The following is a 25,286-nucleotide window of genomic DNA, read 5'->3' as shown; positions in this document are numbered from 1 at the left end:
GTGAAAATAGCGGATCTACAAGCTCTCAACTCAGAACATAGTGAGCTTGTAGAGCCGCTCTTTTCATCGAATATATTTACTTTAGAGCGTAAACAGGACAGAGCCTAGTTTAGAGCCCTTTTGAATCCACTGCCACTTTTTGTAATTGTTTTGAGGGAATTGTTTTTGTCTCACGACTAGCTTTTTAAATGATCTGAGCTAAAAAAAATGGTTAGAGCATTTTGCACATGGAGTTTTTTCCCCTCAAAAGTCAGAACTTGTGATTTTTGGAAGCTTGTCCACTTTGACTTTGTACTTTACACAGATGTATACTCTGCACAGAGCTAACTGCTCTGACTATAGTCGGAAGTGAACATCACTCTTGTTGATGTGTCAGTTTAATTCATCTTTAAATATCTTTACCATATCGTTGCCGTCGGGCAGAAACCTTGTATCTCCATATTTCAACTTTCTATGTTTTTTCGTCAAATAATGCTACATGGGGGGTTCCATGGGGTCCACAGCTAAATTACTTAATAATAGCATCAAAATGAGTTTAACCACTTTAACCCTATACACATCTTATAATAGTGTCGCACAAAAGTAGTGAAACTAGCAGATTTACGAGCTCTGAGCTTGTAGATTATTTTCACTATGGAGGACATACAAGGTTTCCACCTGACAGTAACGATATCTTAAACCCTGGGTCTGAAACACTCGTCATGCAGCTTAACTCATTCAGTGCCATTGATGTCGCCGACGTCACGTTTTTCAGAAGCCCAGAGTGCCAATGACGTCGCCAACGTCATCAAAAAATAAAAAAATATAAAAACATTATTATTATTATATTTTTTTTGAAAAAAAATGTTCAGAACCCAAAATATCATGATTTGAAGATTTGCTGCTCCATTCACTTCTTGTTTAACTTCTTACTGAAAAAGGCTGTATCTCGGCTCCTAAGCACTTTTTTTTTACTATGTATTTTTGGCCTTGGCACAGGGGTGATAAAGCCAGAAATAAGTTTGGCACTGAATGAGTTAAGAGACGATCCATTAAATGTCCGAAGAGCGTCACATTCTCATGTTACCTGCACTAAAACATAACGTAGTTCATAGGCTTGTTTCAGCATGTACCACCTCGGGTATAGCTGACATTTCAATGCTTTTGAGCTTTGGTCGTCATGTACACAGAGATCCATATTGTTAATTCAACTCAAAGAGTGTACAAGTAGAACTGTTCCATTTGTACAATCGGCTACTGAGGATTTTACTTGACATTTTTTCTCATTTCATAAAAAACTAAAAACAAACAAAACTAAACAATAATAATAAATAAACAACAATGACAACAACATCATAATCAACAAATGAACAGCACACATCATACACATTTTGTGCCAAAGTAGCAGACCAATTGTGGGCAGTAAATCTGTCCACCTACCGTCACTAGCCATATCAATTAGTAGTTTCACTGTTTAATTGATAAAACAGTGGAGACCAAAGGTCTTGGAATATCTGTCCCCGGTTAGGTTATAAAACCTCAATCTTAATAAATCAAAAGTTCTGAATCTGCAATTGTCTAAGCTAAAAATCAAATAACCTAACACACAAATCCACTGTCATTTAAGAGTCTGCACATATGGGATTGGTGATTTCTTGTATCTCTCAGTGAGTCTGATGCCGAACTGAGAGATACAAGAAATCACCAATCCTATACTGTATGTATGTGAACCACACTGACTGTGTATAGCAGGCTGCCCACCTTTTCATGAAGGAGAAAAATGCCTGAAATAGATCTCACTAATTATTCAACTGATGGGTTTAAGCTCAGGAAGATTTTATGTTGTTCAAATATGACTGAGGGGTAAAACACAGGGCTTATTAAAACACAAAAAAATACTATTACAAAATCAAACCGTAGATAGTAAAAAGGAACCCAAAGAAATTACATAAATCCTTAAAGGATTTGGGGGCTTTTTTTCTATTTTACAAAACACAGAGGCCAATCATTTTAAAAACGACTTCCCATCTATAGCTAAAAATGTTGTTTCTCAATCCTTTCGTCCTTCCCTGGGTCATTTGGGATTGATCAAGTCAATCAATACATGTTATGCTAATTTAGGTGTCTCGATGACAGTGAATGCAGTAGTTAAGAGGCTTTCAAATGCTCTAAAACTATTGGTATTGGCCTGGATGGGATATATTGTCTTTTTTTTTAAGGCGTCTCGTCTCAAATGACCCACATTTTGAACTTCTCTTGATTTGGGAATATTTCCAAAAGACCTGAAAAGGGCCAAGGTTATTCCCCTTTATTAAAAAAAGGGAACAAGAATGATCGAGGCAACGACAGACAAGTTTCAAAACAATTTGCCATTTCTAAGGTGGTTTTAGAAGTAGTATTCTACAGAGACTTGTTTACTTTATTTAATTGAACAAATAAGGAAAGAGATTGACAAAAGTAATTTGCGTGGTATGGTGCTGGATGACCTCCAAAAGGCTTGATACTGCCCGCCATAATTTTTACAGGTGGTTCTCAATGGAACGGCTTGGATATACAGTAGCATTTAAATGAACTTATAATTTGAGAAAGTTTAAAAATCTAATAAGAACTGGCCTGTTGGATAAGCTGGTTTCTTTCCTTCCTTTTTTGTTTTACAATGTCATTGTCATTTTTTGTTATTTAAATCGGTTTTATTTATTATAGCTATGGTATGACTCACATTGTGTTTGATTGTGTGAGGACTTTATTGTGTTTTATCCTTGAGTGTTTTTAACCAGCGTGATTTGTTGGTTAAGTATAATCAAAATGCAATAAAATGAAAAGAATTAAGCAAAATAATATTTTATATGTAAACATACTATAATAAACAATTTAAATGAAATTGCCACATAAGTTAAGAAGTTACTTCTCAGCAAGACAACTAATATTGTTGAAAACAATTGAACGAGGATAAGTCACAGTTTTGTCCAGTTGCAATGGCCTACAGTATCTATGAACAAACATCCACCAATTCAATGACACTGTTCACCCATCAGCTTGTGATATGGAGATGGAGGCTTGGCAGCATACAAAAGAAAATGTCCTACTCTGTGTATCTAATTTAAAATACATTCTAGTATCAACAGAACCAAGTCAAGTCAAGTTTATTATGACACATTTCATGACTTACTTAATTGGTGTAGACTCAATGTGCTTCAAAATAAAAACAAACAAGAAATAGGCAAAGGCAACAAACAAAAAAAATAAATACATATATATAATTATTTAAAGTGAATAATAGTAATAATACTGATTTTTGAAATGAAACATTTTATGAGCCTAACTAAAAGCTTGTGAAATTAAGAGATGCTTTAGTCTGCTTTTAAAAGAAGACATTGTTTAGCAGACCTTAGTTCAAGTTGCAGAACATTTCAGAGAAAGGATCATAATGACTGAGGTCGCCATAAGCTGATTTAGACTTTATTCTAGGTATAGTGAGGAGACTTTTATCTAATGATCTAAGTCAATGGTTCTCAAAGTACGGTCAGGGAACCCCCATGGGTCCTTGGGGGGGTTCCATGGGTTCCACAGCAAAATTATTTAATAATAGCATCAAGATGAGTTTAACCACTTTAACCCTATATACATTGGCTATTATGAAAATACAAGCTCACAATGTGTCGTGACGTGAGCTTGTAGATCTGCTATTTTCAAACAATCTTGAAAATTTGAAACATTTTGACACAAATCTTGCATGGAGATCCATCCAAATATGGTGGTCTGTGAGTCAAATACATATTCATTTGGGGGTCCTGACATGAAAACGTTTGAAAACCACCAATTTATCTGAATTATCTCTACCGTCTGTATTCTGAAGGTTAGACACATAATAGCAGTTCATGGGAACCATTTTCAGACTCTGTTTAGTTGGTCATGAGAGAAAACATTTCTTTTACACAAGGGACACCTGCTCATCTGTTGCACCACTGTGGGGCCACTGGGCGTAGTCTTCAGGGCTCCAGTCTGAAGATCCCATAAGGGAATCTGGTATACCTCACCAAATCCACCGGACTTTCCACAGAGTCAGGAAGACAGACATAATGACAGAAGGATGGACAGTTCCCACCCCAGTCACGCTCTGTTGAACACACACCTGTCTTTCAGCATCTATCATTTCATAAACACAGGTGGTTTTGATTAACACTATCAAGAACACAAGGTGTCATTTTACAAGGCTCATGTTTTCTTTTGCCATGTGTGTTTTATGTGTGTTAATTCGATTTTCTGTTTTCTCCTACAAACAGTTCTTGATGATATTCAGAATAATAACTTTATAAAGTTATTATAATTTATTTAAAAAAATGTATTTCTACTTTCATTTAAAGTAGATGTTTTATGAAGTATTGTGCTCAACTACAACTACCTTTGGAAAGGCAGGTAATTACACAGACATTCATGCTATGTTGTCATGGTACAATCAGGAGGATATTCCATTTAAGTTTGAATCAATTTCCCCTTGTGCTGAAAGTCAAAGCTTTCAGTAAACACACACACACACACACACACACACACACACACACACACACACACACACACACACACACACACACACACACACACACACACACACACACACACACACACACACACACACACACATATATATATATATATATATATCACTGAAACATTCAAACAGCATCACTGAATTACAGTGGTGTAAAGTAACATGCAGTAAGTACATTACTCAAGTGTACTTAAGTACAATTTTGATGTATTTTTTACTTTCTTCAGTATTTACAATTTGCAATACTTTTACTTCTTCCCCACTACATGTCAGAGGCAAATATTATACTTTTACTCCACTACAATTATTTGAAAACTTGAGTTACTAGTTACTTTGTAGATTTGGTCATTATTACAAAACATACACTACGATCTACAAGCTCACATATTTTCAAAAGATTTGTATACATTTTATAAATTTGAAAACTTATGAAATGGGACATTCTGCATAATGAGTACTTTGTGCTTTTGGTACTTTAAGTACTAGGGATGCATCGATATGGAAATTATTGGCCGATACTGATGTTTAAAATGACAATTTAGCCGATAGCCAATACTGATACCGATATTTGTTTATTTCGTTTTTGGTGTTATTATTTCCCCCATTTGTGCCAGGGTAACAAATAAATCTTCATTATAAGAAATAGCTGTTCAGAATCTACAGCTTGGTAGGTTGCAGATAACCAACACACCAACATAGCCAGCACAAAATTAATGCTTAACAACAACAGATAATTATTGGCTACTGCCATCGGTTATTGTCAGCTTTATTTGCTGATACCGATATTGACCGATATCAGCCGATACCAATATGTGGCCGATATATCGGTGCATCCCTATTAAGTACATTTTGATACCAATACTTTTGTACTTTTACTCAAGTAAATTTTGAATTCCGGACTTTTACTTGTAACAATACTACAATACATTGTAGTATTGATACTTTTACTAACAAAAATTACTTTAATACCAACGCCACATTGGTCATTTAACAGTAATCATACAGGATCAGAGTAGTCTTCAAAAGAGTTACTTTTTTACTTTTACTTGAGCAGTTTTCAATTTACAAGACTTATCCAGAGCGGCTTACAATAAGCAATAAGGTAAATAATCACATACATGTACATTTTCAACATAAGTAGTCTTATTTCCTCTTGAGTCATTTTTAAAAGTAACAGTAGCCTACTTCTATTAGGATGCATAGGATATTCCAGTACTCTCTCCAGCCCTGGGAATACTTTAGTGTTTGTTTATCAGGGCAGGAATCAAGATATGCAATGCAAGTAATATGCAGTGTATAGGCCTAAGTAACATTAATACACTTCAATATAATATCTGTGACATACTAATTCATTTGGAGGCAGTAGAAATACCAACCATTGTATTTCTCTAACAGAGCAGGGAGAAAAGGAGGGAGGGTGGAAGGAGGAGTTTTTAGGTCACTAGGAGAAGTGAAAGTGAAATAAATGGTCTGGAGTATTTAAGAGGAAGTTTGGACTCAACAAGCTGTTGTCATACAGAGACCAGAGCTACAGAGAGGGACCTGCTGGCTTTAAAGCGGTAAGAGTGGGAAACCTGACCTTGTTATATAGTCATGTCACTGTCCTCTCAGTGTTATTCATTCTGTTTTCTTTTTTCTTTTCTTTCTTTTTTGTTTTGTTTCTCTGACAGGCTCTGTCTTGATTTACTTTCACTTTGTTTTCCCTCATGTGCATGTTTTTAAATTCGTTCCATTTTTGTCTGTCCCCACTCTTCCCCTTTCTCCTTCCTTCGCCTCAATTCTCATTCCTTACTTTCTCCTCTCCTCGTATATGCACAGAAATCTGTCACTCTCATTGTCCATTATTTTGTCTTTCAGTTGCTTTTATTTTCTGGGCATATTTGGAAGTTTTGAGGACATGCTGTCAATGACATGTCATAGGAGGTGACTAAACTTCTGAAGTTATTTGTCCTGTGTATTAAATCTGTACCATACTGTGTCCTTCCTTAAATCTTTTTTCACCATCTGCACCTCCTCTTACTGTACATGCTAACCTCCAGTCCTCCCTGACCCCCCCCCCCTCTCTCTCTCCTCGTCACTCTCTTCCTCTCTGTATATCTCTCTGTATCAGCTTCAATTCTCTCTCTCTCTCTCTCTCTCTCTCTCTCTCTCTCTCTCTCTCTCTCTCTCTCTCTCTCTCTCTCTCTCTCTCTCCCTCACCCTTTCTCAGTTTCATTCTTTCGATAGATACACAACTGGTTTTTCAAGATGTCTATAATGACATATGAGGCCAGACGTTTATGTCCAATGTGTAACAGGCGAGATAATACTGATTTGGGCATCCTGAATTTAGAATAAGAATAGAAACGTATGCCATGAACCAAATCAAATTGAGAGCTCTCAGTTGCTTTATCATTTGGGATACTTTGGCCTGTTACAACTATTTGTAATTCAATATGATTCAAATATAGAGGTTCCAATCTGTATTCTGTACATGTTATGAGCCAAAAAACGTAACTATAAGTAACTATGAATACTTTTAATTTGTTCTCATCCATCTGCCTGCCTGCCTGCCTGCCTGCCTGCCTGCCTGCCTGCCTGCCTGCCTGCCTGCCTGCCTGCCTGCCTGCCTGCCTGCCTGCCTGCCTGCCTGTCTGCCTGTCTGCCTGTCTCTAGTTACTGGATATCTCACTCTTCATACCTGCAGCTTGTGGTGAGTGGTGTAGAATGCAGTCTATAGGGCAGCAGTCAGACACTTCGTCAGCCTCAGAAGAGGTATTAAACTCTCATATAATTAGAACAAAGGGTAGCTATTTTGTCCACTTGTTTGAATACTCTTATGGTTGGTTTAATTAAATATTTTAAGAATCTTTGATAACATTAGGAATAGGTGCACAGAAACCTGATGTTATCAAGGTAAAGGCTTAATTTATTTGACTGAATATTCCTGACAGTGCTGTCTTGTACATCTCAAACAATGCACATATCCAACAACATTTTCAAACATCATCCATAGCCACTGTATGTGTTCCAAAGCAGATTTGATACACTTGCCCTAGCCATTTATATGTAACATTATTGTAGGCCAACAACATGATACTTCACTAATAAAATCTGTGTTTTTTGATAGAGCCTGGATTGTTGGTTATGCACCTGTATGAAAGTAGAAGGCAAAAGCAGTAGATCTTTTGACGTTGTTTTATGGTTTTTGTATCTTACTGCTATAAATTCCCATTGGCGTGTAGTAGCCTAATGACTGGTTGGTGCATGGGGTTGTAACGGAACCCATAATGCAGCTGTGATTTCATCACCAGCTGGTTGTGGGGTCCGTTTCCACCCCATGTCGCACAGGACATTATAAACACCTGCAGGTTGATGATTTTGAAAGCTCTTTGAAGTAACATCACCTATTGAATATAGCAGTCATGATTTCTTCCCCACTGTATCCAATGCACAGATACGAGGTGTTGTTCTTCAATGACACGTTTTCTCCCGGATTGCTAGTCACAACAAAAGGCAACCGGGAATTTCGTGTCAGACAAGAATGACACTGACTGACAGCTGACATCATGGAAGAGATATAGAAAAAGAAAATCATAAAAAAACGGAATAAGAATGCATAATAAATGATTCTGTATGTGTCTGAAATATGCACAGCTATATTTTGAGTGCTTGCTCGGTTACTTTCAGGGGCCTTGTGATGACATGGTTTTTCAAGAACACCTTCAAGACTGTATTTTCACAAAGGGGAATTTTTGTTTGCAAGCCTTTAAATGCCATAACTAATAGATAGACAATTGACAAAAAAAAATAAAATAAAGAAAACAGCTCTTGTAAATGTTTTATGTTTATAATAAATATAATCATTTTGAACCTACTAACTGGTCCTGTTTCTTGTTCATCCATCACTTGATCACTGATGTACAGTAGGCCTACATGAACGACTAAAGCTTGATTTATTCTTGTTAAATTCACTGTAGATTGGCTATTTTTGGTGTGCGACACCTGCATGCAACTAAATACAACTCATTCTTTAAGTGGCTGTCTGTCTTAGATTACAGTCTCATAAATTCAATCATATCTCATTTTATAAAGGGGGTGTAAGTGATATATAGTTGTGTGGGCTGCAGTGGAATCAGAAGGTTCCCAGTTCGATCCCAGACTCCAACTGTGTTAGTGTCGAAGTGTCCTTGAGCAAGACACTTAACTGCTCCCATTGCTGCCTTTATGGTTTCCTCTGCTGAATGGGTGAATGTAACACTGGATAAAGGTGCTATATAAATGCACCATTTATTTATAAATATATTTTTGTTAAATTAAGTGTTAAATAGCTCTATATTAGATAGTATTCATTGTAATGCTAGCCTATAGAGTGTTTGTTCAGTATAACATTGGTCTCCCTGTCTCTACAGCTCTTGACTTTAGCAAAGCATAAAATAGATTTTCAGGTTGGGATACCAATTTCATCACATTAGGAGAGAGAACTCATACAGGATACAGGGTAAACTGCAGTTAAATTGGAAGTGATTAGACAAATAAAATGCAGACAAAAATGCATTTGGAACACTATAAAATGTGTGATCCACCTGAAAATGTATTTTCTGTTTACTAAAGAGCTGGAGAGGCAAATTAAAGAGACCCCTGTTACTGAACAAACAAATAGTCATAGAATACCATACATAGTCATTAGTACTACTATCAGAATATAGAGCTATATCTTAACATGGACTTTTTATTTTAACAAAATAAAAAATCACTTTACTCTTAACAACAGTGGTTCTCAAAGTGGGGCCCGTCCAGCCAGGGACCATCTGAGTTCCTTGAGGGGGTTCCAAATGGACCCTTACAGGTCTGTAGGCTAACTCTGAGAGTGTACAAATGGAACCAAATGGACCCTCTCAGTTATGGGGTCCTTGAAATTAAAAGGTTTGAGAACCACTGCTTTACAGCACCTTTAAACTGTGGTCCACCAAGGAACCTTATTTAAGGAAGGGCCGCGCTGGACGCCGGGGATGCGCCATGACGCTCATGGGTGGCAAACCTTGCACCGGAAGTTTGATGAAATACAGTGAATGGAGCCGGCTGGACCAGCTTGTGAACAAACATTATTTCTTAACGATTGCGACCTTTGTCATATAATCGGTTCACGAATATAAAAGAAGACATATCACAGGTTTTTTTCTAATCACTTGCTTTTCGATGTGCACAGTACATCATTTTATTGAGGCGTCTAAAGACTGCGACGAATCTGCCGGCTGGAATTGCTGCATAGAGAAAATGACGTCGGTGGCCCTTCCTTAAATAAGCTTCCTTGTGGTCCACAAGGAAATAGACCTCGTGAAAAACATTTGCATTCTATAGTTCCGCACAGAAATCAACCCAATGCAGTGTTTTTAACCTCAATACACGGAATCGATCGGTGGGCAGCCCTAACTGTCACAGGACAGGACGAATGATCGAGGCGTTTTTGAAAAAGAACATAGCTGTCATTACGGAAATTACTGCTGTGTGTGAAGGCATGACCACGACCACGTCGTTGAATGTGTCCATAATATAGCCTGTGTTAGCAAGTAAACGTGTGGGCTTAGTGGTGGTGGTGGTGGTGCGATGATGGACAAAATCGAGGAGCCGTCGCCTTGTTTTCGGATCACTCCGACCGTCCGGGCGCTCAGCTCCGCGCTCCGAGGAAAGCGAGAGGATGTGTCCGACGCCGAGGGTCCAGACGGCGGCGACAGGGTGTCCGGCGAGCCGGTACAGGAGAAGCTCTGGTTCAAGGAGAGCAGCGCCAAGAACCTCCGCAACAGGGACTTCTTGTCGCCGACCACCATGCTGAACACGCTCTATGCGGATGGCCGGGTTGGTTGGCTTTGATACTATAGGGCTGTCACTGTCACGATTACAAAAAGAATGTATAAAGATTTGCACAAATTGTCACGATTTTTCAAAAATAGCAGATCTACAAGCTCGACTGCCGTCCCTTGAGCTTGTTATTGAGCTGCTATTTTTGAATAGCCAAAGTATAAAATAATGCTTTTTACCTCAAATCTAAAATGACACAGATTTGAGGTTGACGGTTAATTGTCACCCAAATAATCGCGATTAACGACTTAATTGTGTTTTTGGGCATTGAACATTATGGAACATAGCCTAATATGAATAAAAATGTAATTTCTGTTTGCCTTTTTAGGCTTTGTAATCAAAAGTTGCACACATTAGCAGATATGACAAATAACTGAAATATTCAAAGAAATTACTGACACATGTAATCATTTTATACTTTAGAAAGATAAAATAAAAAATAACAAATTATGCTATTTTTTGAAAATGTTTGAACATTTTTCAACATGGAAACGATGACGATTATGCAAAAATAATTGCGATTATCTCAAATAGTTGTGATTAGGCGATTATGTACTAATTGTGACAGGCCTAGGCTTTGACATAGCAAATGGAATCATCTGATATGTTGTTGTGTTTTATATTTATTTACATTTATTTTGTGCTAGAATCACTCAGTTGAATGAATGTACAGATTAGTACCAGGAAAAGCAGGAAAAAACAAACAGGGTTTGACAGCATCTCTTCTTCATTTGAGAGGTTGCAGTGATGGAATAAATACTCAATTTCTTTACTTAAGTAAAAGTATCAATACTGCAGTGTAGAAATACTCTGTTACAAGTAAAAGTCCTGTAATCAAAATGTACTTGTGTAAAAAATCAAAAGTATTGGCATAAAAATGTACTTAAAGTACCAAAAGTAAAAGTACTACTCATTGTGCAGAATGTAAGTTCAAAAATATATAAAAATCTAATCAAATTCAAACGGGCGAAATATATATAGGGATGAAGTGGTTAATGTATGTTATGTGATAATAATTTAAATCTGCAAAGTAACTAGTAACGAAAGCTGTCAAATAATTGTAGTGGAGTAAAAAGTACAATATTTTCCTCTGAGGTGTAGTAGAGTAGAAGTAAAAGTATTGAAAATTGGAAATACTGAAGAAAATAAAAATACCTCAAAATTGTACTTAAGTACAGTACTTGAGTAAATGTACTTTAAGTAATGTTACTTTACACCACTGACAGGTTGAAATGTTGGACCAGAACTAATTATAACATCAGAATTCACGAATGAACAAACAAGTCTAAATTATTAAATTGAGTAAATACCCGGAGTAGCGTTTAAATATCCCTGCATGACTTTGTGGTCGGGTGGATCGTTCAAATGACCCCATCATGAATGATCACACATTGAAAGCCTGCGGCAGCAATTAAGGAAGCCCTGACTGCCAGATGCAATATGGGTCACAGTCACACACATACATACACAGCTGCAAGCCTGGAGAGACACAACTGTGTTATGACGCTACTATGGTGCATTTAAATTAGAACAAATACTTTTTTTGCAGATGTGATTTTCTAGAGACGGCCATGTCATGAAAACCTAAAGCAATTTTTTTATAATTAGGCAAATATATCTTTATTTATTTTCACAAAATATCAAAATACAAGAAACAGTACAATATATTTTAAAAAAAGTGCCAGGAGGAGGCAAGAAGCCCAAAGGGCTTATACGAGGCCTCTACCTATGTATAACAACATTAATAAAACATGATTTGTAAACAAAAAAATATGAATATAGAATTTCAGCCTGCATGCTGTTAGGATGATATTTCATTTTCATCCCTCATCTAAGCTTATTTCTACAATTTGTGCACAGGCCTCTCTACCTATGTACTGCACGTTTTTATCTCTATGTCCTTTTTTTCATGTGTACATTTATGTATTGTTATATGACAGATAGCCCATTACCCCAATGTATTCTTTAGAGGGAGAGTCAAGACAAGGCTTTCGTGGGAAGGCCGTGCAGCGAAGTGGAGCCTATGTTTTGGGTCTGGCAGTGAGTGTAGCTCTTAAACATCACAAGAATGTATAAGAATAACTATTCGGATCATGTATAAGAATAACTATTCGGATCACAGGTTTCACTCTCCACCGTTATCTCCCAACAAAGATCTTCTCTTATAGGGGTCCCTGTCACCAAATATTTTCAAAATGGGGTCTGTGGGCATATCCCTTATGCGTAACAATTTGGTAGTCCTTGACATGAAAATGTTTGAGAAACACTGTCTTAACCAACCTATGTCTCTTCATTCTTTTGTCCACCCAGGTCCCTCCAGCAGTGATGTCCAAGGTCCTCTCTCTCCGAGGCAGTGGCGTTCTCCCTGTGGCCGGGGGGGAGGTGAAGGGCGAGGGGCTGATGGTGAGGGTGGACAGGCCTGCATCCTTCAGGGCCATCCTGGCAGGTGGAGCTACAGAATACCTGAAGCCCTCGTGCCAGCGGCAGGGTAGTGTGGTGCTCAACTGCCCCGCGCTGCATCCCAAACCAAACGTGCCCAACCCTGAGACGCTGACCCTAGGCCAGCTTAGAACTGTTCTGCTTGCTGACCACATGGGGGCACTGCTGAGAAGACAGGGGTGAGGAATAAAGGGCCTAGTGATAACAGTCTATAACCACAGTAGGGAATGTAAGGCAAGGCAAAATATGACCTGACTAATCAAAGCTTATGAATACATAAATACACAGAAACGCATAACACAGATGCTCAGTGCCAGTTTATGCACACACACACACACACACACACACACACACACACACACACACACACACACACACACTCACCCTCACCCTCACCCTCACACTCACACTCACACTCACACTCACTAATCAGTGCTTGTCTGTCACAGTTTCACAGTGTCCTACTGCCCAGTGCTCCCTGAACACAGCGACATCGTCGGCTTCCTCCAGACGCTCGGCATCGATTGGCCGACTGTCCCCGCCAACTGGACCAATGAGGACAGGGAGGAAAAGATGCAGTATGCGTTGGAGAAGTCATCGTACCGTGAGAGGGAAACGGACAGAGGCAGGAGAACAAGTGGCGGAGGAAGGAAAAGAGAGGAGGAGGAGGAGGAGGAGAAGGAAGGAGAGAATGAGGCAGCGCTCAGAGTCAACCTGAAACAAGTGTTCCAGGAGGAGGGTTTGCTAGGGTACGACCCCAGCCTTGGAACCTGTACAGGTGAGTTGAGGCAGGGTGTAGGTTTGGGAAATAGGGTGTAGAGTTGGTGGATAGGGTGTAGGTTTGGGGGACACAGTATAGGTTTTGGGGATAGGGTATAAAGTTAGTGGACAGGGTATAGGTTTGGAGGAAGAAGGTCCTCTAGTTTGTATAGTGAGTAGGACTAAATTAAGTTGTGAACATCAAAATGTCAGTTTAGAGAATCAACTACAGTTGATCCCACTGACTGCAGTGACAGTGTGTACTTGAGCTGTCAGTATCATTTGACAAATAAGTCACTCTTGGATGTGTCACGCAAGTCATCTGTCTTTCATTTGTTCCTTTTGTCTCTCCTCTACATCCTTACTACTGGCTTAAACACCTATTGATGTCTCTTACAGTGCACAGAGACAGCGTGTCCCACCTGGCGCAACTGGACAGAGCTACAGCCAACTGCATGGTAAGACACACACACACACACACACACACACACACACACACACACACACACACCAGCAAAATAACGTTTAATTTACCCTCTACTTCTCTTCTTCAGGTATCCGCGGTTACAACAGTGCATGTGACATCCTGTCAAGATGAGTTCCGTCAGCAGCAGATAGCCATGCTGTGGAGAGCTAGTGGTGCTACACACACACAGGTACTGTAACAGGAAGTCACACATTCGGGTAGGAAATGCAAGCGGTGGGGCCTGTGTAGAGGCTCACATTAGCTTCTTGTACTTAACAGCCAGCGGTAGGGTCTTTGTAGAGGCACGCGTTAGCTTCTTGCACTTAACAGCAAGCGGTGGGGCCTGTGTAGAGGCATGCGTTAGCTTCTTGCACTTAAGAGCATGAGGGGAGAGATGAGGATGATCTTAAAGTTCTCTGTCACCATATCTGATTTCAGTCATTTGAATAGACTTCCATAGAATATGGAAGTATGTCATGCACCGAAAATAGCCAATCTTGTGAGCTTGTAGATTGGCTATTTTCGGTTATTATTTTATGTGTAAAGAGTATTTTAATTGGTCAAACTAGCAATAGAATACATTCAATACATACAATTCAGAGGCATCTTCCATAAACCCCTAATGGGTCTGGGGAGATAGAAAAAAAGCATGGGTTAAAGCATCAATCTGAGATTTTTCAAAAGGTTGGCTGTATGTAGAACAGCACAGACATAGGTTTAGAACAATGGAGAGTATGCATATGTGTCACTTTTCCACTGGGACACGCCCCCCCTCATCTAGACTGAGTGGCAAAACATTGTGCAGCATGGAGCGTTGGAGTTTGGAAGCGCTCGTTGGAAATCACTCAACGGCCCTGCGTACCACCTGTTTCTAAATGTCACATGATGCAGGAGGCAGCAGGACGTTGTGTTATTAAAAACGAGCGCTTCCAAGACAGAAAGTATCTCATAACATGTCTACGGTGGATTTGTATGAAACAAAAACTTTGCAGATAGAAAGAGGATAATTCAAGCTTTTCGTACAGCTGTCATGTTGGTGAGTTTAACGTCGTTTAATACAATCAGTTAGGACTTTTCTGTTTGGATGTATGGGCTGTCAAGGCTAGAAAGTAGTTTTTTTGCCACTCAGTAGGCGTTCTGGCATAACTTCCGGGTACGATGATGTCACACACATAGCCTCTATATTATTAAAATATCATAACCGTGCATATTGTGATAATAGACATTTCAGTTGTGAGATAACATTTTTGCTTTAATCCATGAGAACGGCATTCTCCCAATGAAATACACAACAACCCGCTACAAGGACTGTGTAAATAAGGATTTATAAATTACTCCATGCAGAAAAGCCAGGGCAGCAAGGCCATCAAATAAAACAATGATTTAAGTCTATGAGATAGAGAATTAAACTTAAGGATTAAGGATGATTTTAATGTATAGACCACCAATAGACCACCAATTTATAGACCACCATGCCCTCACAGTGTGAGGGCATGGTGGCCATGGAATTCCTGTTCTGGTTTGCTATTGTTTTTCACATATTGAGACAATGTAAACAAACTGCTTGGCACAAATCACAAAGTAGTTTCTGTTCATTTTCCACAGGGCCATATTAGTGCTTGTTACTCACTGTACAAAAAAAGTATTCAATGTCAGTCTAGTAGTTCAACATTCAGTTATTTTTTAGTTTGTAATCATCCACCAATGAGGCTTGTCTATTGTAGCTAAATCATTTGAGACTTTTTTGTTGTGGCATATTCACATTATGAGCTCATTTTCTGACCTTTTGAAAAAAGACGGTAGATGTGTGAACAACACACGGAAATAATGAATTGAACTTAAGGGTTAAGGATGATTTTATTTTTAATACATGCTGTAAAATGTTTTAATTTCAGACAATAATTTATTAGTATTTATAAATAACGAATATTTGTTCGAGCTTTAAAGGTGTTATGACATCCCCAAAAAAAGGGTAATCAGGCTAATCTAATTAGCTAATATTTTGATGACATAGAATTGGGAATGGTGTAAGCCAATGAAATGAATTTATTGCATTTTTTCTTTTATCGGTCGGTCTCCCCTCGCTCGCACCAACTTCCTTGCAACTAAACCTAGACGTGACTTAACATAAAAAGCTATTTTATTTGTAAATCTGTGTATATAAAATATATATTTCCCCTCAAATCTCTTAGTTACAGCAACATTATTCATGTGAAGTTGTTTGTTTATGCTTATTTATTGAAATTATAAAAATCGCTATGGTCATTTTTGCGCACCGGGTCTCCGAGCCTGTCCGAGGATGCCAGCATGAACTTATGGCCGGCTTCAGAGCATCTCAAAGCGGGGACACAGGGGCTCTTGCTGGCCGGGGAGAAATGGACATGTACACACATCGCGGGATTGCGACAGCGTGTTTCTAAACAAACGATTAATTACTTTATATTTTTTGGGGGGGAGGTATATATTTTATATACACAGATTTACAAATAAAAGACAAATGATGTTGAGGTCACTTCCTCATTTTTCTGGTCTGTTTGGTGCGAGAGGCAAACTCAGAGCAGAGCTACTGCAAATGCCAAATCAATCTGTGATACGTCCCGCCCTGTTTTCAGACTGTTTTCAGAGAGACCACGTGACGTACAGTGTCAAATATGATATTTTCGGGCCATGTCATAGCACCTTCAAGTTTACGGTTGAAGTGCATGTGTGAAAACAGCTTATGAAAACACACACATTGCACACTGTTCAGACTGACTCACAGATAGCGCACACACACACACACACACACACACACACACACACACACACACACACACACACACACACACACACACACACACACACACACACACACACACACACACACACACACACACACACACACACACACACACACACACACAAACAAACAGTTAACTCATTTGTTTTAACAAAATATTTCTCTCCAGAGACATCTGGTATGTGGGCCAGTGAAGACTCCTGGTTCACACCTCACTGCAGCCCAGTACCTCCAGTAAGTTCTCTTCTCTTCTCTTCTCTTCCTACCAGTTTTCCCATACAGTTTGAATATGACATATGGTGTAAGTCATTGCATTTCACATCTCTAATTTTCCCAGTAGACAATCTAGACATCAAACACACTTCAGTCAGGAACACTCACGTCAAAGTAGATTTAACCATTTATTGCAACAAATGGAATACAGTTAAGCTTGGCGTTAAAGGCTCCGCTCTTGGAGATATTCCCTGAATTTTGTCCAAGTAGCATGCTAAGCAAAATCAGGGAATGTTAAGCAAAACCCCCATAGGGATAATATATAAAACAATAAGCAATACATTGACATATTAGTGTGAATTAGCACATATAATATCACAAGTATTTGAGCCTATGCCAGACTCTGATCAAAAGGTGGAGGCTGGGGTGGAGGAGGCAGCTAAGCAGCAGTGAAGCAGGCAGCAAGACAAGCAGAGACCTAGTGAATGCAAAGCTGTATTCCTGCTCCATTCTGATGTTTTAAGCCATGACAAATTGATGGAAAATACTACGTTGTTATTGTCTCAGTATTGACTCTGTTTTCCAGGTTGAGAAGAGTTCAAATGAAGGAGGCCTCAGAGATGAAATATGGAGATCAAGTGGAAGGTGTGTGTGTGTGTGTGTGTGTGTGTGTGTGTGTGTGTGTGTGTGTTTGTGTACTAAGTGTCTGCAGTAAGTAAAGAAAGTAACGATCTTTTGCAATGGAATGCTAAAATAAAGCAAAAGAATAAAAACAAAAAAGGACATCATTTGAAGAAAGTAAAATCAGTTGGAGATGTACTACAATTAATGACCTGTGAAATGCGAGACAACATGGTCAAAGAGCGTTTATCACTTTCTGTGCGTGATGTGACACCAACTGATGTGAAATGTCATCTGTTACCTCAGGTCAGACATGGGATGAAATCATCAAGGTCATGACCTCTTCCACTGTCAGATTCGAGCTATTATCAACAGTTCACACCAGCCCTGTGAGTTCCCCTATAGCCCTGTGCGTGCGTGTGTGCAATGGTTGCACATATGTGGGTTTACACTCAGAAATGCTCAGTTGTATGATCATATGTTATTTCTTACATGTAGTACACACATACACACGTCACACATGCACACTGTGTGTCATATGCATGTACTGAAGTGACTATGTTACAGTTGTAATATAGTTTACGTTGTAACTCAATGTCCTGAGTGATGTGATTAGATGAGTCGGAATGATTGACAGCCGTCTCCTCAGGTTACATTGGATGTCCACAAAGAAGGAGGCGTGTCCACCAAAGGCCCAAGGGGCGGGGCGTTTGTCATGTATAACTGTGCCAGACTACATACTCTGTTTGACAGCTATGAGAGAGGAGTGGAGAAAGGTGAGTTCAAAACGACAAAAAAAAAGAGAGCAAACTGCAAGTCTGAAGTGTGTGTTTGAGTCAAATGTTCCAACAAATGTCAGCGGAATTTACAACAAATATTATTTCAAAATGATGTTTTGTGTTTCCATAGGACTGTACCCAGAGATACCTGAAGAAACTCAGCTAGACTTCTCTTCTCTCAAAGAAGAGGTAAAGTTCTCTCCTCTCCTCTCCTCTCCCTTAAAATGAAGCCTAGACTAATAAAACCGATTTGCATTGATCTTCTATAAGTTAATCTGTACCTGTGTTGTTTTTTTTACTTGACAGGGGGAGTGGCTTCTCCTCTTCAATTACCTCATTCCATTCTCTGAGCTCCTGGACCAATCAGGGCAGGCCCTCGACTGTGAGGGGGGAGGAGCCAGGCTCAACATTAAGTCAGAACAGGTCAGAAGACACATACATATCAATCATTAAGTATGATTTTTGAGCATTGCTACATGAGAGGCTGTGCCATATTGTGATACCACGGCTAGCGGTGTTGTTAACACTCTTGACCTTGAACACTTGTACTACGCTGTAGTATAATCACGGTATATCATGTCATAGTGGCTTGTGTATTATTGATTTTAGAACATGGTTGCCAGAGATTAGCAACAAGATTCACCCACAATTTTGTCCCAAAACATGGTTTCTAAACAAAAGCTTGCTGTGTAACAGTGGGTCATGATTATACAATGGAGAATTCTAGTTCAACTGTGTTATAAAGTAACAGAAGTATTGTAATTGTAATTAAATTGTAATCCCCACCACATCTTAAATAAAGTCCTATAAAATGTGTGTGTCTTCTAGAATGAACAATAAACATTAAAAACAAGGGACATTGCAACAGGAAAATGGTTGTGACAAAATGTTTGGTGTCTTCTATGTAATATAAATGTGACTTGATTGTATATTACAACATATGTGTAGGCGTCTGTGTAGGTATGTAATACATATTACTATACTGTATGTGTCTGTATTGCAGATTTGTAAATTCTTGGTGTCTCTCAGTAAAGACTTCAGCTCTTACTACAACAGAGTCCATGTACTGGGGGTGAGGACACGCACGCACGCATGCACACACAAACATATGTTTCTGCTCTTGTGTGTGTTTCTCTAATGTTCTCTACCATATGGTACGGACTGTGTTAATAGCCCATTGACCAGTCTGGTGACTTGTTATTACTGACACAATGTGATTAGCCATCATGAAAAACACCAGTTCACTATGAGTTCAGCTACGTACATTGATGTTGTATTTCTCTCTCTCTCTCCTTTTCTCCCTATCTCTCACTCACGCTTTCTCTTTCCATATACTCTCCTTTTCTATTTCTGTTCGTCCCTCTCTCTCTCTCACTGTAGCAGCCATTGCCTCACCTCCTCAATCAGATGTTTTGTCGTCTCTACCTGTTAAGAGCATTGAGAGAACTCTACCACAGCGCTCTGGAAACGCTTAACCTGCCCCCCATCAGGCAACTATAGCCCCCACTGTCTTCACACACTGCTATTGGCAAATCTAGCCGCATCACTTGCCCCTATCAGACAACCACAGTATAGCCCCCACTGTCTGCACATGCTGCTATTTGGCAACTGTCGCAGGTTCACACACTTAAACCTGTCCCCCATCCTACAACAACAGTGTAGCCCCCACTGTCTTCACATGCCCCCTATTTAGCAACTATAGCCCTCACATATAACATGTTTAATCTTGCCATTATGTGGCTATGACTGTAATGCTTCAAGGTGATTTGAACGTGCCCTTTGCTCCATTTGGCAGCTATACATGTTGCCCCCCCCAAAAATGCTTAACCCATGCACAGTACAGTCCTCAGTGTTCATTTTTGCTATTGAGAGTATAAAAAGTGACCCAAATGGACCTTTGCAGCCAAGTCCGGGGTTGATGTAACACTGAGGAGTTTTACTGGAAACGCTTAAAAATAATTAGCCTTTAATCTCATCCTTTGTCTATACATCCTTGTACTGCTGCACTAATCCCAAGTCTGCATCACATAACCCCAAACTTTTACTAAATCTACATTTCCAAACTAAATGTTAACAGTGCCAAAACCCCATCACTATCCGAACCTTATAACTAACTGCTTCCCCAGTGGTTCTGCAAATCCTAATGCCACCAGTACAGTATTTATAATTATTTTCAAATTGCCTGATTATTGTCTTAATCATTTCCCTGAATGTCACTAGTAGTCTCTCACAACGTATTACTGTCACTGCCTGAGGGTCAAATAGTAGTTTTTAATGAGCCCATTTCCTCTGTGTTGTGCACCTTATAATTGACAATGGCATATAATATATTTATTGTTGGATAAAAGGAGTATTGTACAGACTCGACTCGCTCAGTCTCTATGTCAGTTTTGCCACTTTGCATTTGTTGCTAAAAGAGAAATGGGTGTTCGCTCTCTGCAAATAATCAAATGGCAGATAATCAGAATTATAGAGTTCTTTGCACTCATGGGAATTTTGGGGACGTGTGTTTTGTGTTTTAAAAGGAAGTAAAAAGCATGCAGGCTTCAGAACGTTGTTTTCGTTTTTTTACTTAAAGGCATGGTCACACATACATGCCTGAAACGGATGCATCCCGTTCACTTCTACGCTCATAGCGTGGAGCGGGGAACTTGGACCACGCGTCAACTAATAGGATAGAAGCGCGTGGCTGACTCCAATTGGTGAGCTTTAAGCTTGTAGTTTTTCTTCCAGTGAGCCAACCACTCACACATAAGTTGGTTCCCACGCACGTCACTTCTGGCACTGCCCACAAACTGCAAGACAACGCGTTGAGTGCCTCGGCATGCCTTGGCTATTCTCCTTCAGACACGTATGTGGGACCTTGCACTAAAGCAGTGTCGGCAGTCTGGGGCGGGGACGGCTTTGTCAGAATATGTACCCAGATCAGCCGGGGCACACCTGTTTCCACTACGCCTGTGTACGGACATGCAAATAAAACATTTTAATGAGACGTTCAGCTGTGTGCTCTTGTGTCCTTATTCATATAAGATACCCGAGGAAGGCAGTAAGACCAAAACACTGTCTCATTAAAATGTTGTAAGTGTTGTAAGACTGTGTGAGACCTGTTATCTTCCACAAGTTTTTTGCACAATGCCCGCTCTTTTCCTGAACACCTGTCATAAACAGAGACAAGTGCCCTCCTCCTTAACACACAGGTATTCATAAATAAATCTGTCAGTGATAATGAGCAGTGTTTAGGGCAGGCTGTCATGTTTCTTGGAAATGCATGAAACGGCACTAGGCTAACAGGAGGAGATGAACCACATACAGAGAGGGAGACACTTTTTAAATTGCTCTTTTTGACTGCATTGTCATTGAGCGGAGTAAAAGTTTAAATGTCACTTGTCACACGCTTGAGAGGAATGGTTCAAATCAAATCTATTTTAGTTGAAATTGTGTTCTCATTTCAGCTGTCGAAACCGTGCAAGGAATATTAACTCTTTCAGTGCCAAGAGTATTTTCATAAAGTACTCCCCCAGTGCCAGCAATTTGCGTTTATTTTTATTTTTTTATTTTGTAATTTTTCATTCAAATAAATGATCTGATTGGGTGTTTAAACCCATAATACAGTTCTACCAGTAGAGAGCAACAAATCGACACATTGATGATCTCGCTGGCTCACTCGCCCCCTCCCAAACAGGCTGACGTCATATCCGGATGTTGACATTTTTGACAATCGTTGATCGGGCTAAATTACGATGTGATACACGACTACGATGACTGATCGTCACCCAGACCAAAGAGAGTAGACGTGGACATCTCCGTTTGTTTTTTATACCGTGTGAAAAAACGTGACTTTCCCTATTCTGGCCAAAAATGATCGCGGGAAAAAAATGAGAACCGGAAACGGAATTTGCGTCATGAAACCAGAACCCAATGAGTCTGAAGGAGTCAGGAAGCGAAAGTGATCATGAAAAATAAACAGCATAGCGCGACCACAGTCAAAAGTAAAAACTCGGGATTTCTCGTGCTGGCACTGAGGGTACTCGGGAAAAACTCGGGATATCTCGGGGCGTGGCACTGAGAGAGTTAAAATTCCATTTTGTTGCTATGGTGATTTTTGGTTTGTCAGTTAATAAACTGTTGATAATGTTACCTTAGTGCTAATGGATATTAGATCCAGGATAGATGCAATATGACTTCTGTGATAGCTACCACTTTACATTTGAATACACTTGTATATACAATATACAGTATGTGTATTTATATACGTGTGTGTGTGTGTGTGTGTGTGTGTGTGTGTGTGTGTGTGTGTGTGTGTGTGTGTATGTATAGTACACATACAATATGCTATATACGTAGCGTATGCACTGTATACGTATACAGTCGTATACAGTCCATGAATACATACAGTCCATGAATAAGCCGTGACCTACAGACTGGAGAAGTGCGTCACTGGCAGCCATGTTGTCAGCACATACAGTAACATGGACGTCTATGGCATTCTGACCCCATTCCCCCCTTTCTCCCTCCGTCTCTCCCTCCATTTCTCCTGTCCTCTTTTTCAAGCGCTTCCTTCCATCTCTAATGCTTTATTCTTCACTCTCTCACCCTTCTTTTTGTATCCCTCCTCTGCGGCTCTCTATATCTCTCATCCTTCTTCTCTCGAAATATACGATTCTGCTTTTAGAATTCAAAACTTTGTTGGCACCACATCTCTAATACTTCATGTGATATACAGTATATCTCCTAACATAATGTCAAGAAAAAAATCCCTCTAGTGCTGTCCGACTCTGTCTAGAAACTATTCCGACTGGGAGCATCTCCCAAATTGTGTATAACTTTGCAAAACTCTCTCTGTGTAATGTTTCTCCATTTGACTGTACCCTCCCTGCCCTCAGAATATAAATAACTTTGCCAAACTCTGTCACTACATAGTACATAAATTATGCCTCTTGTACACAGCATCCGTCACTCTTGTGTCTTGAATGTCGAGATGACCCTGTCAAACCCTGTCTTCGGTGTGCAGCGTATGGTCCCTCCATCTACCCTCATACCACTGACGTACTGTAGGCATCACTGCTGATATTCTATAGATGAGTCACCATTACGCTCCAGTACCAAACACTACCCTGAGGGCACTATCACCTCACACTACATGGACATACTGCATATGCTGTGAACACTGATGTGTCACTGTGGATAAAGCCCTAGAATATGATGGTCCGTTTGTATTTCCTGCTTAGTTTTTCTCTTCCCTCCTCTCATCCCCCTCTCCCTTGTTTGTTCTTGATGTTGTCATCTTCTTTCATGCTCTCTTCGTCATTCCCCTCCTCCACTGTTTGTGTACACTGCGTAGTATACCTTGATAGTCATACAAGCTCTCTTTTCGCTCTACTATTCTTAGCTCATCCCTCCATCATGTCCTTCAAGGTCCTCGTTTTTCCTCTTTTTTTCTCTCTTCTTCTCCTCCACTTCTCCACTTCTCAATCCCCCCCCCACACTCACTCATTCATGCATGCGCACACACATAAACACACAGTTGATTTGAAAAAATGCTCGGCTAAAATGTGCATAAATATACAGGGTTTAATGTGAATGTGACCCTCATCTTCTGAATCTAGTCAAAGAAGTCAAAGTGCGTTAATTATTAATGGGGGTCATCAGCTTTCTTGCGCAAATACTGATACAGTGTGTATGCTCTACTGTACAGACAGTGTTTTCTGTGAGTGTTTCCATTCTGCATGCCCTACACATCGTCTCACAAATGGTAATGTGTAAATGATGTCACTATACCGTAGTTTGATTTCCTAGTTTCAAATGATACTTGCAGCTGGACCTTTTTTAATGTGGTTTTATGTGACATTGAATGAACAACCAGTAACATCAGCCAATACTGTTCTCTAGTCTACCATGTAATGTGTGCTACTCTGCCCTGAACTATACACTTCTATACATATCATTGGGTCGACGGACCAAGTCAACAGTCCCACACGATTACATTCTATAATTTTACACTGTAAAATCCTCAGTGTTTACCCTGAGAGAATGGTCCAGATTTGGTTAAATGTTTACATTATTAGAGTTACAAATGGATACATTAACAATGAGGATTTTACTGTGCAGCCCTTGCTTTGCTATGTAAATACATATTCACTATGCCTGACTGTATAGCTTGTGTTAAATGTTAAATGAGGTACGTATTACGTATCTGTTGTGCCATAGATACCTAATACTTTGGAAATTATTATTTCTTCCCTCTATCCATCATACCTCTATTTATTACATTCCTTCCCTTGACTTTGTCTTCCTTCCTTCCTTCTCTCCCTGCTCATTGATGTAACTCATGGACGGGCAACCACCTCTTTGTAATTTACCAGGTGATAAGATAGGGCTATTGAGGTTAAATTGGGTTGTGCATAAAGCTTTTCTCCCCAGATAGAGTATTCTTATTAAATATAGATTATATTGACTCATACTTTGTTAGGTTTTATTATTAAATTATTATTCTGCTTATATTATTGTAATTGGCAGCATGATAAGACATAAATGCAATGGTCGTTTTCACTATCTGGCACTGGGTGATCTCGCCAACCTTGGGAAACGGCTATGTGATCATATGCCCAAAAACGTTGCCCGGCCCTGATGTAACTGTTGCCCTGGTATGACTTGACTGGCATTAACAGAAAGCTGTTGTGCACATCAGACGGAGAGCCCCTCAGTCACCTGTGCGACATGACGTCCCGGTGTAAATGTTATATACACAGTAAAATCCTCAGTTTTAATAACCCCATTTGTAACTCACAGCGTGTGCAAATTGGACCTGTACACTCTCAGAGTTCAATTAAAACCAAGGATTTTACAGACACAATTGTCGACACAAGG

The 25,286-nt window shown here is 39.5% G+C and overlaps 1 protein-coding gene across 3 annotated transcripts in view; it reads left to right on the top strand.

Annotated features, from left to right (window-relative positions):
* Positions 1-9,852: 9,852 nt before the first annotated feature.
* The window catches only part of dalrd3 (DALR anticodon binding domain containing 3), a 62,787-nt gene continuing 47,353 nt past the window's right edge, over positions 9,853-25,286 (top strand). The window contains exons 1-13 of one of the 3 annotated variants that reach the window (XR_013934158.1): positions 9,853-10,360; positions 12,674-12,981; positions 13,252-13,580; positions 13,961-14,019; positions 14,116-14,217; positions 16,976-17,040; positions 17,606-17,664; positions 17,947-18,029; positions 18,290-18,416; positions 18,550-18,608; positions 18,726-18,842; positions 19,423-19,491; positions 19,800-20,256. Coding sequence is in view for 2 of the 3 variants with exons in the window: in XM_080444299.1 (XP_080300425.1) it covers positions 10,112-10,360; positions 12,674-12,981; positions 13,252-13,580; positions 13,961-14,019; positions 14,116-14,217; positions 16,976-17,040; positions 17,606-17,664; positions 17,947-18,029; positions 18,290-18,416; positions 18,550-18,608; positions 18,726-18,842; positions 19,423-19,491; positions 19,800-19,919 (1,746 nt within the window). In the remaining variant the exon portion in view is untranslated. Of the gene's footprint in view, positions 10,361-12,673; positions 12,982-13,251; positions 13,581-13,960; positions 14,020-14,115; positions 14,218-16,975; positions 17,041-17,605; positions 17,665-17,946; positions 18,030-18,289; positions 18,417-18,549; positions 18,609-18,725; positions 18,843-19,422; positions 19,492-19,799; positions 21,418-25,286 lie in introns of those variants that run through there. The other 2 variants (XM_080444299.1, XM_080444300.1) reach the window with 2 other exon arrangements.

This window comes from Gymnoscopelus braueri, assembly GCF_963280865.1.
Source record: "Gymnoscopelus braueri genome assembly, chromosome: 12".
In the NCBI taxonomy this organism is placed as follows: Eukaryota; Metazoa; Chordata; class Actinopteri; order Myctophiformes; family Myctophidae; genus Gymnoscopelus; species Gymnoscopelus braueri.
The sequence above is the reverse complement of the archived record's forward strand: the minus strand, read 5'-3'. Positions and strand labels throughout refer to the sequence as shown.